Raw genomic sequence first — 15,297 nt, forward strand, 5'->3', positions numbered from 1 at the left:
CCATTGTATCCAACCAAGGGAATACCAGATGTCAAGAACATAAGCCCAATGGGAAACTACCAGGGCAGGAATACCAAAGGTGGGCTGCTTAGTCTCAGAAAAGAGCAAGAATGGCTCCCAGTTCTCAGAAAAAAAAGATTACTTCTAAATTGATATTTTCTTTGGGAAAGTGTAGAGGGAAAGAAGTTTCTTAAGGAAACTTTCCTTTCCTTCCCTGCATCTTGTATGTGAATTTAACAGACATACCAGTTTATGAGCTATATTCTCTATCAGACTTTGTATTTTAAATTTATATATGGTTTATTTTTCAGAAACTTGTCTTTTGAATTGGAAAAAAAGAAATTTGAAAAAGATCCTTTGCCTGTCAGATATGTTTGACCAAAGCAGCACATTTTAGTGAAGGCATTGTTCCTTTGAAAGCACAGTATCTTACAGTTGTAGGTTGGCCTTAGCATCTACAAATCAATGGTAGTTCCAGAAGAGAGCATCAGAATCCCTGGGACAAGAATTACAGACAGTTGTAAGCCTATTGTGTGGGTGCTGGGAATTGAACCTGAATCCTCTGGAAGAGTAGCCAGCGCTCCTAACTGCTGAGAAAGCTCTCCTATAAATATGCAGCCCAGGATAGACTCAAACTCATGATCTTCCTACTTCTGACTCATCAGCATATGCTATGGTTTTTCACTACCACAACCATCTGTGTTTTCTAAATCCATCTGTTTTAGAGAATGTTTAAGTCATACAAATTAACTTTGTTAAAATGAAGGCTCTAGAAATGGGTATAAAGAGATGCTTTTATGGCTGGAGAGAGATGTTTCCAAAGGGGTCTTCAAATCCCACTTACAGATATAATTATCATCCTCAACTCAGTTCCAGTCCCCTAGAATACCATGGGGGGGAAATGAGTATACAAATCTAGTTCCTGCACACCGCTTTATAGTCAAAACAGTAACTTGGATATCCTTTCTCCCAGAACCGGGTGAAGCAAATGAGTTCACTTTGGGAGCAAAATTTAAAGGAGCACCATAAAACCTGGTAATCAAAATAGTATTTCAATATAACATTTTATGATCAAAAAGCAAAATTCATGAACAAGATATGAAATTTTTAATAAGGAAGGATCTGTATTATTGATTTTTTTCTTTTGCCTTAGGCTCCAATATGGTTCAGCTCAACACTTTACTTCCTTCTGTTCCAATAAAGACAGCATGCATCTGCACAATGGAATGTGCAAGGAGGCCAGTTTGTGCTTGCTACATCACTCTGAGCAAGAGAAGCACTGGAGAGTGAGCACCCAGGACCACAGCACTGAAATTCAACAGACAGCACTTCTCAGAATAGAGAGGGTTGGTTCCTGTCTTAGGCTCTGTTTCCTACTAGGCCCAGTAATTTATAAAGGCATTTATATAGCTTACAGTTCTGTAGGTCCAAGAGCATGGAAACAACATCTGTGTGAGGCTTCTAAAGTGAGGGCTACATGCTGCTCCATGAGGAAAAGATGCAAGGAAAGCACCCATGGGTTCTTACAGAAGAGCTGACATGGACAGAAAAGCAGCAACAGAAAACCAATTTACTTTTATTAACAGGCTAAGTAACTCATCCTTGAGGTGACTACATTAATCCCTTTGTGAGTGTAGAGCACCACAACCTAATTACCTCTTAACAATCCCAGTAACTCTCAACACTGCCATACTGGAGGCTAAGCCTCAGCATGACTGTTGGTGATGACAAATCATATTCAAACCATAACAGCTCCCAAAGGCCAATAAAAGGAGGCTCTCATTGGAGCATGAGTTGTCCTCTTGTCTCATACAATTATCACTCTGCACATAGAAATGGCAAAGCCCAGTATACGGTGTTCACATTTCTCCAAGAACTCACTCCACTTTGCATTGTAGAATCCCGTGGTGTAACAGTAAAATCCTCCACTTCTAAACATCCCTGTAGTAATAAAAGCTATTTTTAAAAAAGTATTGATCGGTGTCTACCATCCAAAGAGCAAATGCTGTGAGATGGAATGAAAGAAATGGTGCCGTGAGCTATTTACCTTTACTGAGCACTGCAAAAATAAATAGTCCCAGAGCAGGTTCTGTGTCCTGAGTTTTAGTTATTCCTTAGCTCTTATTAAGGGTCAGTGGGGGAGACACGCCATCAGGACTGTCAATCAGATGGGGTGATAACAGGTGATTCTGCATTTTCAACTAAGTTAGCAGGGAAAGAATAAATGAAAATTGGAGAATATTTCTAGAATTGAAATTAATCTGTTAAATAAACGATGAAAGGGAATCCTTCTTGAATGGAGTGCCTGTGTATCACACCACTGTGACCACGCTAGACACTTCAAGCCTTAAAATGATGTCAGAAAGGAAGGCAGGGCTGATATCAAGTATATAGGAAGTCACAATACTCTCCCCCAATTGCAGCCTCCATATCTATCCCGTGACACTGAAGGCTAAGTTTAGTAATAACATCTCACCATTATTTTTCTAATCTACTATGAAGCTAATAATAAAATCAAAGAACCTTTCAAGATAAAATATCAAGCTTTTTAGAACCTTTCAAGATAAAATATCAAGCTTTTTAGCAAGCAAGCAAGTCTAGGGGTGGAGATCCTGAAAACAAACCTGTAGGGGCTGTGCCGTTTTTATCTACACAAATATCTTCGCTGAATAGGACATGTACACAGAGTAGGCATTCAATAAAAAATTGTGTAACTAAAACTTATGCTAGTGTGGACCATTAAACGTTTATCAATGCTGAACAATAATCTGAAGGCAGCTTGTCAGGAGTCTCAAGCCTTGCAGGCCCCATGTTGCAAGCAATTACCCAACAGAAAACAGGAATGTGGGCTGAACTAACAATATAAAATCATTGCTTCTACCTCTGTAGGAGACAGAAAACTTAAGTAGTCAGTGCTATCCCTGATAAGAAAAGCCTCTGAGATTACTAATAAGAAACCAGTTTGGGGAGAAGGGCGAAAAGATAGATGACCTGCACTAATCAAAATCCTCCAAGGTCCGCAAAGAAATGCCTCGTAACGAAAGGTGAAATTGTAGACCAGTGAAGCAAAATACAGAGAGGCTATAATCCTTTTCCTTTCTGATAACCTCTTCACCATCCATAGACTGAAGTAAACAGACCTGGCGACTTTAAGGACAGACATCCAGAGACACAAGAAGCAACTATCCCAGGTAACGAAGCTCACATGACCAGCCTACTGACGTCATTCTGGAAACGGGCCCTAGGGCTCGGTGCCCACAAAAGTGGTAGCCAAATCCAAAGGTTTGCAAATGAGACTCTGATCAGAGAAGCTCCTGGAGGTGGTTGACCCAAAGGGCACTAACCCAACGAACCAATGGCCGTGGAGATAGGGCGAGCCGTTGGGGGCATTAGGCCAATGAGAGTGCGGCAGGGCTAGAGGGCTCCCCGGTCTCAGCGGCTGGAACTGACTGGTTTGTAGCTTAGCCCGGGCCCATGTTGAAGCTCCCCGGTTTCCAGGAGTGTGCAGCCGCGCTCGCGGGCGCGCTCCTCCTGTTGCTTCTCGTGCTGGTGGTCTGCCAGCTCCTGAGGCAGAGGCGACCGACGGGCTTCCCCCCGGGGCCGCCGCGGCTGCCATTCATTGGCAACATCTGCTCCCTGGCCATGTCGGCCGAGCTTCCCCACGTCTACATGAGGAGGCAGAGTCAGGTGTATGGCGAGGTAGGCCGCGCCACAGACCTTCCTTCCGCCAGAAGCCGCGGCCAGAGACCGCCGTGGGCCTGACGCCCGTCAAGGGAAGCCCGCTCCGAGGGCCGCGCCGCCAACCGGAAGCCACCTCAGCGCTGCCACACCAGAGGCGATTCGGGTTGAGTTTCCCTCGCACAGTGCTCTGTGTGGCCTGTGTCTGAGATGCCTGCTCCTAAGAGAAATTTCTCGGCCCTGTGGCCCCTGAGCTTGTGGGGAAAATGAAGAGACGTTGTGAGTTTCTAGGACAGAGTTAGTGGTTGGTTAGTATTGGAGGTTGACGTTTAAACTTTTTTTTTCTTTTAAAAATACGCTGAAACATTGGCCTTTAATTTTCTGAACCCTAAATTTGCCTCATCAAGGTACTTAGAATAGTGATAACCAAAGCAGTAAAATGCTACCCAAATATATTGGCTATTATATATGATTTTGGTTACTATATGTGATAGATAACTTTATTTAGTGGTATTAAGAGTTGACCATACAGACTGGCATGCTAGGTAAGTGCTCTACCACAGAGACACACACCAGTCCAATAGAAATTTACTATGCCTACAAATTTAAAATTATTTTTAGACCAATTATTTGAAATGGTTTCTCACTGAATAGGAAATTAAAATTTTTATACATAAATATTTGAGCTGGAAGGAATTCTTTATTTACTATGAATATTCATATAGGACAAGTGATACAGGTCTATTACAATAAGCTAAAATTAAAATATGTGTGTGGAAGACTGTCATCAAGGAATAGGTTAATTAGATTGACTTGCTTAGAATTTGGCATAAATGCCGGGCATTGGTGGCTCACGTCTTTAATCCCAGCACTTGAGAGGCAGAGGCAGGTGGATCTCTGTGAGTTTGACGCCAGCCTGGTCTACAGAGTGAGTTCCAGGACAGCCTCCAAAGCAATACAGAGAAATTCTGTCTCAAAAAACAAAAGCAACAACAACTAAAAGAATTTGGCATAATTTATTTTGTTTCTGGTACACTGAGGAAACTATTTATTTATTTATTTATTTATTACACATCAAATAAGGGTAACCTGTGCTGATAGCTGCTAAACTGCAAGGAGAAAAATTGAAAATGTATGCATTGCAGAGTAAACATTGTATTGTTAGATTTAATAACTACCAAACATTAACCCCTTTTAAACTATGGCTGCATTTGATCTTTATTCCAGCTACAGAACATCCCTGAAGATTTCCAGTTATCTTAGAAATAGTTCTCTATTCTAACTGTGTCAAAATTAGTATAAGTTGTTAAAATACTAACCATTTTTATACAGTAGGTGACTTACCTCCTGTACTTCAGAAAGGTTGTAGGAAGCAGTTTATAGGAGTTATTTTTCTGTCTCCCTTTTTAATTTGAGATGTGTAGTCAAATTAAAAATAAATCTGAACTTTCCTACTTTAATTCCTACTGAATTTAATCCTTTATATTGTTGAAAGGAAAACAGCAGTGACCAAGATTCAGATTTATTTTTAAGCAGTTTTATATAGAATTGCTGCAGCATAAATTGCCATTTCTTTGGAGAGTCACTCTTGATTGTTTTAGCTTCTGTTGTGATTAGATTCCTAAAGTAGATTTTGAGCAGCATGCCATAGCTAGCAAAGTTGATATAAGTGGATTTGTCAGACTCTTTCAGGCAATGCTTTTATGGGTAATAAAGAAAAGTATTTTGTATTACAGCAAACAAAACTGGCAGTTTATTAATTTATTTTGTGGAGAACTTTTATTGAGAGCTTATTCAAGGCACTGAGTGGGGTTCTTGGAGAATTTAAAAATGAAAAAAGAAGTTATTTTGACAGGTATTTATAATTTAGAAACCAAACAGAAGAAAATGCTTCAGGTTCAAACTAGTGTAAAATTAATGTCATGGAAGGTTTTATATGAGCTGTGATGGCTCAAAGAAAATAGAATAAAAATGCATGTATTTTTAAAAACTACATGGAATATGATCTCTAAAGACTTGATATGGTTTAGGTAGTATGGCAATCAAGGGAGGCATTCCAAATGAGGAAACAAACCAAGCAAAGGTTGAAAATGTGGCAGTTGCTTATCAGCACTAGCACGATGTATATTTGTTTGTTGTTAGTACTTAGCCAATTATGTTTTAATATGCTTAAATATGTTTCTGCCAAAATTCATTAAATCAGCATACATGCATCAATTGTCATCAAAAGCCATATACTGTCATGAGTGCTAATGATATAGTAGCATATCTCTGTCTCTAGATAGCATACATTCTATTTTGGGGCAGAGACAAAATAAATTTAAGTAAATTATATAATATATTAAATCTGTATGGGGCACAACAGAAGCTAAACTATGGTAATGGAAATGGACACTGCTGGAAAGTTGAAATTTAAGTTAGTCAGAGCAGCCGTCGTTAAAAGAACATCTTAAAAGGAGATGAAGAAGCAGGCTGTAAGAACATCTTAGGGAAAACACACCAGGAACAGAGAAAACACCAAGGACAAGAAGTGACATTCTGTGGTCTATCATAAGGGTGAAATGCAGGTGACTTGAACTAGAGTACAGATGTTGTAAAAGTCAGCTCTGCATTACTGAAACAAAAATATTTGAGATAATAAACTTACAAAAAGAAAAGATTTATTGAAGATTCTGTCTTGGATATTTAAGGCATTAAGTTGACATTACTTTTGTAACTGTGTATTATGGTGGGAGTGTGTGGCAAACAAGACTGCTTTTAGTATATCAGCCAAGAAGCAAAGAGAAGTGAAGAGGAGGGGTCAAGATGCCCTTTCAAGGGTATAACTTAAAAACCTCCCACCAGGTTCCTTAAAACTTCTACCCTTTCCCTGTAGCACTAAGCTAAAGACTGCATCTTTAACATATAAGCCATTAGGATACATTTAAGATCTGAAGTGATCTTAACTTCTGTTATAACTTCACAGTACAAACAGTATACATGCTGAGCAGTTGAATGTGTGATTTGGGAGGAAATTGAGTCAACATGGGTCCAGAACCTTTGTTAGTTACCTTTCTTTTTGCTCAAGCACCTCACAGTCTCTCGGTTTTTATTATTCGTGCTTCACCACTTCCTATAAATTAATGTCATTCTTGTGGAATTTTCACTGAATACATTTTTTGGGGAAAACTTTTCTTTGACAATACTAATATTGCTTTGGGAACTGAAAAGATCTCTCATCTGCTTATCTGTTAGCAATTCCCTTTGTACTAAAAAACTTCCCCATGTCCTAAAACTAATACCACTATGTACAAAATCTGTACTCTTTTCCCAACATTCTAAATGTATATACTTCCCTGTTCCAGGACCCACCCTTGTGCCAAAGGTGGGACTGATTGTATATCCTCTTGGTAATATTTATCAGTTTTGCTAACTCCCGAAGAACTTTTGTTATCAGCTAAGACCTCCTGTTTTCTTCTGAAGCAGAATGTATCACAATTAAACCTACCTTTGGTGTTTGCACCAGGATAAGGCGTATCTCAGTATTTTAGCTGTTAAGAAACCCTTGGGCAATTCCTGAGAGGACAGTGATAAGCAATCTTGGGACCTATTGATAAATAGGCTTTTCACTGGGTTAGGTTCGCTAAAATACACTTCAGGATGAGTGACATTGTAACTGAACCTAAGGTGACCCTATGGTGTTTTGGCTAGTTTTTATTGTTAACTTGAGGTAACTAAGAGTCACCTGGGAAAAGGGAACTCACTTGAAGAATTGTCTTAATCACTTTGTCCCAGGACCACAAAAGAAATTGTCTTGATGATTGATCCATTGGGATTACGCCAATAAGCAGAGATCCTCCACGGTTCCTGTCTCCAGATTCCTGTCCTGACTTCCATCATTAATGGACTATGATCTGGAAGTGTAAATTGAAATAAACCCTTTCCTCCCCTAAGTTTTTTTTTCTATCATGGTGTTTATCACAGCCAAAGAAATCAAAGTAACAACATGTGGCAAACAACTCCAGCAAGTTATATCCTGCTTTGCTTTTCCCTGGCTCTCTCTCTCTCTCTCTCTCTCTCTCTCTCTCTCTCTCTCTCTCTCTCTCTCTCTCTCTCTCTCTCTCTCTCTCTCTCTCTCTCTCTCCCTCCCTCCCTCCCTCCCTCCCTCCCTCCCTCCCTCCCTCTCTCCCTCCCTCCCTCTCCCCCTCCCTCCCCTTGGATTCCAAAGTTGTCTTTTGGACTTTTCAAATCCCTCCCCCACACCCACTTCAAGCTGGTATAATAATAGATGAATGGTGCTAGTTATAAATTTGTCTTGGAAATAAAATGAGATTCCTAAATAATAAATATTTTTAGATGGAATGAATCCTAATAGAGTATATAAATCAAATGTATTTTGTTTTTGCTTTGCCTAGTACCTTAAAGCTGTGTAATGGCAAATGTTAAAGTAGAATGCAGACTTCTTGTGTCCAGTACTCTTTCCATTATACCTTATAAGATGGTTCCAGACATGGAGTGGTCTAATTAATCATGCTGTCTAGACATTGTCAAGTAGCAAATTCTTATGTTTTTAGAGAAGTGGCAAATAATAGGAGTAATAGGCTTAAAATGTATGGATAATGTGATTGTTTCTCTATACATTTGGTGTTTGAATGTTGTTTTTCTTCTTAAAGATTTTCAGTTTAGATCTTGGAGGTATATCAACTGTGGTTCTAAATGGCTATGATGTAGTAAAAGAATGCCTTGTTCATCAAAGTGAAATTTTTGCAGATAGACCATGCTTTCCTTTGTTCATGAAGATGACAAAAATGGGAGGTATGTTTTTTTCAACCCTTTAGTGAACCTGTTGTAAATCACATTCCTCATTTTAAATACTTTTAGTATAGGCACATTGTTTTGTAATTTGTGAAACCTGGATTTGAGGAGCTATCAGACTTCATTCAGTAATGTTTTAGATCATTACATGCTAGTTTTATTACTATTCAATTCCAAGAAACATAAGTAATGCTTTAAAGAATTAGTACTTGATTAGTTTAGGAGTGTACAGACACACACCACACCACACACACACACACAAACACCATGAATCAGAAGTTTCCTTTTGATCACAGTCTCAACTACATGGTGACAGAAATTTTATCATGTACAAGCTTATCGAAACTAAAGCAGTCTTTCTTAACTACTCATCATTATACTGTATAAATGGAAAGCTGTAGAGTTTATACAAAGGACAGGCTTTCTGTAGGACTTAGTCATGACCAGATTTGGATGACTACATATTCTGCAAGGAAGAAAAGCTGAAAGTTGGCACAATCAAGGAGAAAGTAGCAATAGAAAGTCCAAAGTAGAATGTTGACACAAGATAGAACTGGTATCTGATTTTTTTAACAGTAATATTCTAAATTCTGTAATGACACCTCCATACTACCTTTCAAAAAATTTTTAGTGTCTTGCTTAAATAGGTTATATGGCAAGTAATAATAACATTAGCAAATTTTAAATTCATGTTTTTCTTTTTTTATTACATGAGCATTTCTACTATGAACATTTCAAGGCTGCCCTTGACTTTGACATAGTTACCTTGTTGGGCATCATATACCTTCAACAGAAGGAAATTCATATTATAACTTTGGGTGTGGGGTTATTTGTTTAATCCCAAGTTAAATTCTTCCATAAAATATACAATCATTTGTCTTTTATAAGTTATATATATGTATGAGGAGATCTGAGTAATAGACTTATGTAGACCTACTTCATCTGGGTTTGATTACATAATACTGGACAGTTTCTTGTGGTAGGAGAATGAGAATTACAGGTCTTTTCTGCCAGTCCTTTCATGAAGAATAGGTTTATCTAATGCTTTTGAGCAGCATCAACTAGGACCCAGTCATGTACTTAGGTAACTGGGGGCTAAAATCCCTGACTCTCCATCTTTTAATTTTTCCTTTGTTTTTTATTCCACACATTTTACAGAGAAATATGAATTACATACTGTTTTTAATACTGTTATTTTAGGCTTACTCAATTCCAGATATGGCCGAGGATGGATTGATCACAGAAGATTGGCTGTTAACAGTTTTCACTATTTCGGATGTGGCCAAAAATCTTTTGAATCTAAAATCTTAGAAGAAACTTGGTTTTTAATTGATGCTATTAAAACATACAAAGGTAAACCTTTTGACCTCAAGCAACTAATAACAAATGCTGTTTCAAACATCACTAATCTGATCCTTTTTGGAGGACGATTCACTTATGAAGACACTGATTTTCAGCATATGATTGAGTTATTTAGTGAGAATGTGGAACTAGCTGCCAGTGCTCCTGTCTTCCTGTATAATGCATTTCCATGGATTGGCATCTTACCTTTCGGAAAACATCAAAAGCTTTTCAGAAATGCAGATGTGGTCTATGATTTTCTTTCAAGACTTATTGAAAAAGCTGCAGTCAACAGAAAGCCCCATTTACCTCAGCATTTTGTTGATGCCTATTTAGATGAGATGGATCAAAGTAAAAATGATCCTTTATCTGTGTTCTCCAAAGAGAATCTAATTTTTTCAGTGGGTGAACTCATCATTGCTGGAACTGAAACTACAACCAATGTGCTACGCTGGGCAATTCTTTTCATGGCCCTTTATCCTAATATTCAAGGTGAGGATATTCTTGACCTCAGGGTCTCTCCTAACATATAGGGCTCATGTATGCTTTAGAGTGTTTGGCCATGTATAAAGCAGTTTTAGTAACTCCAACTGTGAGAGCAAAGAAGGGAACTATCTCATAATTAGAGTTTTCAAATCTAGTATTTTGATGCAAATTGAAGGGTGGGCAGCATATGCTGGCAGACTAGGTATGCTGATGATATTCCTCTAATCTCAGAATTCAGGAGGATGAGGCAGAAGACTCTCAAGCTCAAGGCCATCATAGCTTAAAACCAACCTGGATATATAGCATGGCACTATGGTAAAAGAAAGTAAAATGAATCTTAATTTACACATTTTATAAAGGACATCAAAGGATGAGTGTCAGGAAGCCACAAAGCTGGAATCTGAACTCTGATTTTTCTTAGTCAGGTCTAACGTTCATTATTTTCCTTGCTGACAATGATACTACTCTGATTCTAGGCTGACTACACATTTATTCGTAATCCTTTTCTTGATCTTACCCAGAGTGTTGGTTATTAATGCAAGTTATAGAGGGTATATAATTAATTCACGTAGCTACCAGACGATGAAAAATTCAAATCTAGAGATACTCATAGTCTGTTGGTTTATGATGGGTTATCATTAGTTGTACCCAAAAGAAAAATAAGTTTACATATAATTTTAAGAATTCCATAATAACTTTAACATATTTCTCTGACAGGACAAGTTCATAAAGAAATTGATTTAATTATGGGATATAATAGGAGGCCTTCTTGGGAAGACAAGTGTAAAATGCCTTATACTGAAGCAGTTTTACATGAAGTTTTAAGATTCTGTAATATAGTTCCACTGGGGATTTTCCATGCAACCTCTGAAGATGCAGTTGTACGTGGTTATTCTATTCCTAAGGGGACAACGGTCATTACAAATCTTTATTCTGTTCACTTTGATGAAAAGTACTGGAAAGACCCAGACATGTTCTATCCTGAGCGATTTTTGGACAGTAATGGACATTTTACTAGAAAGGAAGCTTTCATTCCTTTTTCTCTAGGTAAGAAAATACTCACATGTATATAATTTTAAGGTGTAACAATGACTCATTCATTATTCATACCATCTCAATCTGAAGTGACCTGTTCCAGAGTAGCTAATTCTGAATACTTAAACTGAATTCTTTTTGTTAGTATTTTTCTTTTTATTGAAAACAGATTTTTTTCCTCACTTAACATATTCTGATTACAGTTGTCTCTCCTTCTACTCTTCCCTGTTCCCTCCCACTCCCAATTTAGATCCGTTCCTTTTCTTGTCTCTCATTAGAAAACAAAAGGCTTCTATGGGATAAAAATGAGATATAACAAAGTAAAATATAATAAAAAACAAAAACTACCACATAAACAACAATGGAATTGGAAGAGCTCAAGAGAAGGCACAAGAATCAGAGACCCATTCATTCACACACTCAGGTATCCCATAAGAACACTAAACTGGATGCCATGATATGTATGCAGAGGATCTGGTGCAGACCTGTGCAGACCCTGTGCATACTCAGCCTCTTAGTTCATACGAGCTTTAATCATACTGGTTTAGAGGGCCTTGTTTTCTTGGTATCCTGCATCCATGCTCTTACATGTAACATTACTTCTTACAGGAGAGAATGGTTTCATTAAAGTGATGAGTACCTGTTTCTATTAAAAATATTCCTTGGTTATTAAATAAAACTGGAGTAGCTGCGGCTGGCTACTTCGGGAACTTTTAAGCTTATGAATGTGGGGGCTGTAATCAAACTTCTAGAACAAAAATTCAGTAACAAGTATGAGAGACTGAAACCCATATAAAGGAAAGGAAAAATATGAGAACTCCAGGTAAAGCTAGAATCTTGCCTCTAGTTTATCATGTCATCTCCAACTAGTAAATACAGCTTCTGCTATAAAATATAACATAAATTACAGAGCTTGTAAGATGGGCTACATCTTCATCACTAAGGAAAGTATTCAATAGGTCAGTTGAAATGGGCTTCCCTTGGATCTATAAGAACAAAATGTCACATCCCAAAGAACTTCTATAGCATGTCATAAATTCTATTGCATTGTGCAAGAGAAGTCAGAAATGGGAACAAAATCTTTAAAGTCCATGATCTGATATACGGAAATAAAGGAATGTGTTTCTGGATGAATTGCTAGTTTCTAATCTTTGAGATTTGAGAGACTCTTCTCATGATATGATGTCTTTTAACCTAAATTCCTGATTTCCTAAAAGACACTCAAATATTAGATATTTTAATATATGGTCTTTAAACTTGTTTCCTTTTCTGTTCAGGGAGAAGACACTGTCTTGGAGAACAGCTGGCTCGGATGGAAATGTTCTTGTTCTTTACAGCATTGCTTCAGCAATTTCATTTGCATTTTCCACATGAGCTAGTTCCAAACATAAAACCCAGGTTAGGCATGACATTGCAACCCCAGTCCTACCTCATCTGTGCAGAAAGACGCTGAAAGTACTGTTATTAGAGGATTACCTTGTTTGATCAATAATGATATTTGGGCCAAAGCCACAGTTTTATAAAGCCAAGTGAACATGGATACATTGTTTAAAGTAGTACTAAAACAATAACAAGCACTAGCTATGTTTTTCTAATTTCCACACTCTTGTAGAATATATTGGATGACACAATGGTGCAGGTGTTATGTAGATACAAAAAGGGCCATGGATGCACAAAACAGAATTATTCTTTAGTATAAGGTTTCTCTGATCTGACTCCATCTTGGGGAACTTAGCTTTTTACTTCCAAACTGACTCCTTTATGATCAAGTGTTGTGATTAGCAAACTGTGATATCAATCCGGGATGAAAGAAGAAATAAAACCCACATAAATGAATTTTGACTACAGAAGTATTTTAGATATGATGGTAGGCAGTGTAAAAGCTTTATATTTAATATAAACCCAGTGCTTTCAGATATTCCTCTCTACTGCGTATTTATAAGAACTGTGTCATTCTTCCTATAAACAACAGTTTCTGTGATCACTGAGCATCCATCCTTAAAGCAGCATGTGGTGATATCTTGCACAAATAAAGCCTGTCTGGGGGTCAGAGAATGGAGCTTGCCACTAGCTAACCATAGAGGTTGGTGGTCTGTACAGACAGGAAGTGACATGGCTGAGCAGTAACAGTATATAAGCAAGGACAAACAGGAAGTCACTCTCTTCTCTATGGAGATGCTTAGGAGGTAAGGTGTACTGTGGCTTGCTCCTTCTCTCTGATCTCTAAGAACTTCCCTCTATGTCTGACTCTGGCCTTTTATTATCTAGATCAATTCTGGACTCCTTTTACAGTAGCAGTTCAGTATATAGGAAATACAGTGTGAAGTTGACTATTCTTTCTTTGTAGGCACAGTCATTACACTTTTCCTGGTACCACTTATTTCTAAAACCAGTCACAGAGCTCAAAATTTCAAACATCTTATCTTATTGAAGTCTTGAGGTTAAGCAGGCTGTCCCAACAATGTTGTCAGCATGGGGATCTGAACTCAGGTCCTCTCCAAGAGCAGTACAAGCTATAGCTGCTTTCAGATTTGCTCAAATAATAATGAACCATTCTTAAGGCATAATGGGAATCTCACAAGAAATCCCATTTATAGTAAAGGATATGACTTAAACTCTGTGTAATCCTTGGTTTTATCTTATCAGATGGTAATTCTTCCCAAAGCACCTCTAGTGCCAACCTATAATCCTATTTGTAATTTAAAAAACAAAGATATTTTGTATACTTTGATCCGTAACATGAAAGCAACCAAATTATATATATATACATATATATATATATGTGTGTGTGTGTGTGTGTGTTTGAATGTATGTATGTATGTATGTCTTCTGCTAAGACAGACACTCAAGCATGAATCTTCCTTGGGAAGCCCACTCACACTTAGCTATCTTATCCTTTCCCTAAGTTGGGTATCTCTCTTTCAATTAACCCCAATGCTTAAATCTATTTTTAAAAATCTCTTTTAAATAAACACCAACTCTGCTTCATACTGGCTCATCTGAAATTCTTTTCTGCAGCCAAGTCAAGAATCTGGCTTTACTTGAGTGGAGATATCTCATGGAGGAGGATACTTCTCAGACTGCTGATGGCTGTTCTGGGTTGTCTCTTACTACCATAAAGACCAAAAAACTGCAGGAGACAATATTTTCAGAGATGAACAACTGTTACTTTAGCATAACCAGATACAATATGTAAAACTCAAGAGTAACATTCCTCCTAGAGCAGCTCTGTGATCAGACAGTGCATTATTTAATCTCTCATAGTAACACCTTGTTGAGTTTCCAACATGTTTTAACCTGTGGTATTATGGCATATGTTTCATCACAACAACTGAATTCCTTTTGCAAACAGCATAGGTGATACTATTCTTGTTAAAATAAACACATTTTCATATTATGATGATTTCATCTTCAGGCAGCATGTAACATACATTTCTGATCATGCTTTAAAAAATTATTTAAGACATGGTCTCACACTATAGCCCAGGTTGGCCTCAAGTGTTCTTTTTCAACATTGTGTGTGTGTGTGTGTGTGTGTGTGTGTGTAAACACACACACATACAGAGATCAGAAGAAAAGTTGTGGAGTTCTCATCTTCCACTGTGTGTAAAAACAAACAGGTGAAGGAAACCATTCAAACCGTTCAAGACTTGAAAACTGAAATAGAGACAATAAAGAAAACACAAACTGAGGGGATACTGGAAATAGAAAATCTGTGTAAATGATTAGGAACTACAGATGCAAGCATAATTAACAGAATACAAGAGATGGAAGATAATCTCAGGTGTTGAAGATACACTAGAGTGGTACATTTACACAATGGAGTACTATTCAGTGGGAAAAAATGGAATCTTGAAATTTGCAGGCAAATGGATGACACTAGAAGAAACCATACTGAGTGAGGTAATCTAGTCACAAAAAGAGAAACATGGTATGTACTCACTCATTTATGGATTTTTAGAC

General features: G+C 37.7%; 1 protein-coding gene across 4 annotated transcripts; it reads left to right on the forward strand.

The window, feature by feature from the left end:
• The first annotated feature begins 3,267 nt into the window (after positions 1-3,267).
• LOC101831768 (vitamin D 25-hydroxylase) lies at positions 3,268-13,170 on the forward strand. 4 transcript variants are annotated; one of them, XR_002383931.2, is made up of 6 exons: positions 3,268-3,699; positions 8,331-8,472; positions 9,673-10,305; positions 11,017-11,346; positions 11,613-11,758; positions 12,612-12,744. XR_002383931.2 is itself a non-coding variant. In XM_005075645.4 (5 exons), exons 1-5 carry the CDS (start codon positions 3,475-3,477, stop codon positions 12,785-12,787), a joined length of 1,506 nt encoding a protein of 501 aa, XP_005075702.1. In that variant the 5' UTR covers positions 3,280-3,474; the 3' UTR covers positions 12,788-13,170. The 4 variants fall into 4 exon arrangements, 3 of the variants coding, with proteins under 3 accessions (XP_005075702.1, XP_040612011.1, XP_040612014.1); XM_005075645.4 differs by lacking the exon at positions 11,613-11,758 and having other exon boundaries at positions 3,280-3,699; positions 12,612-13,170; XM_040756077.1 differs by lacking the exon at positions 11,613-11,758 and having other exon boundaries at positions 3,559-3,986; positions 12,612-13,170.
• Positions 13,171-15,297: the final 2,127 nt, after the last annotated feature.

This window comes from Mesocricetus auratus, unplaced genomic scaffold (genome assembly GCF_017639785.1).
Source record: "Mesocricetus auratus isolate SY011 unplaced genomic scaffold, BCM_Maur_2.0 Super-Scaffold_4256, whole genome shotgun sequence".
In the NCBI taxonomy this organism is placed as follows: domain Eukaryota; kingdom Metazoa; phylum Chordata; class Mammalia; order Rodentia; family Cricetidae; genus Mesocricetus; species Mesocricetus auratus.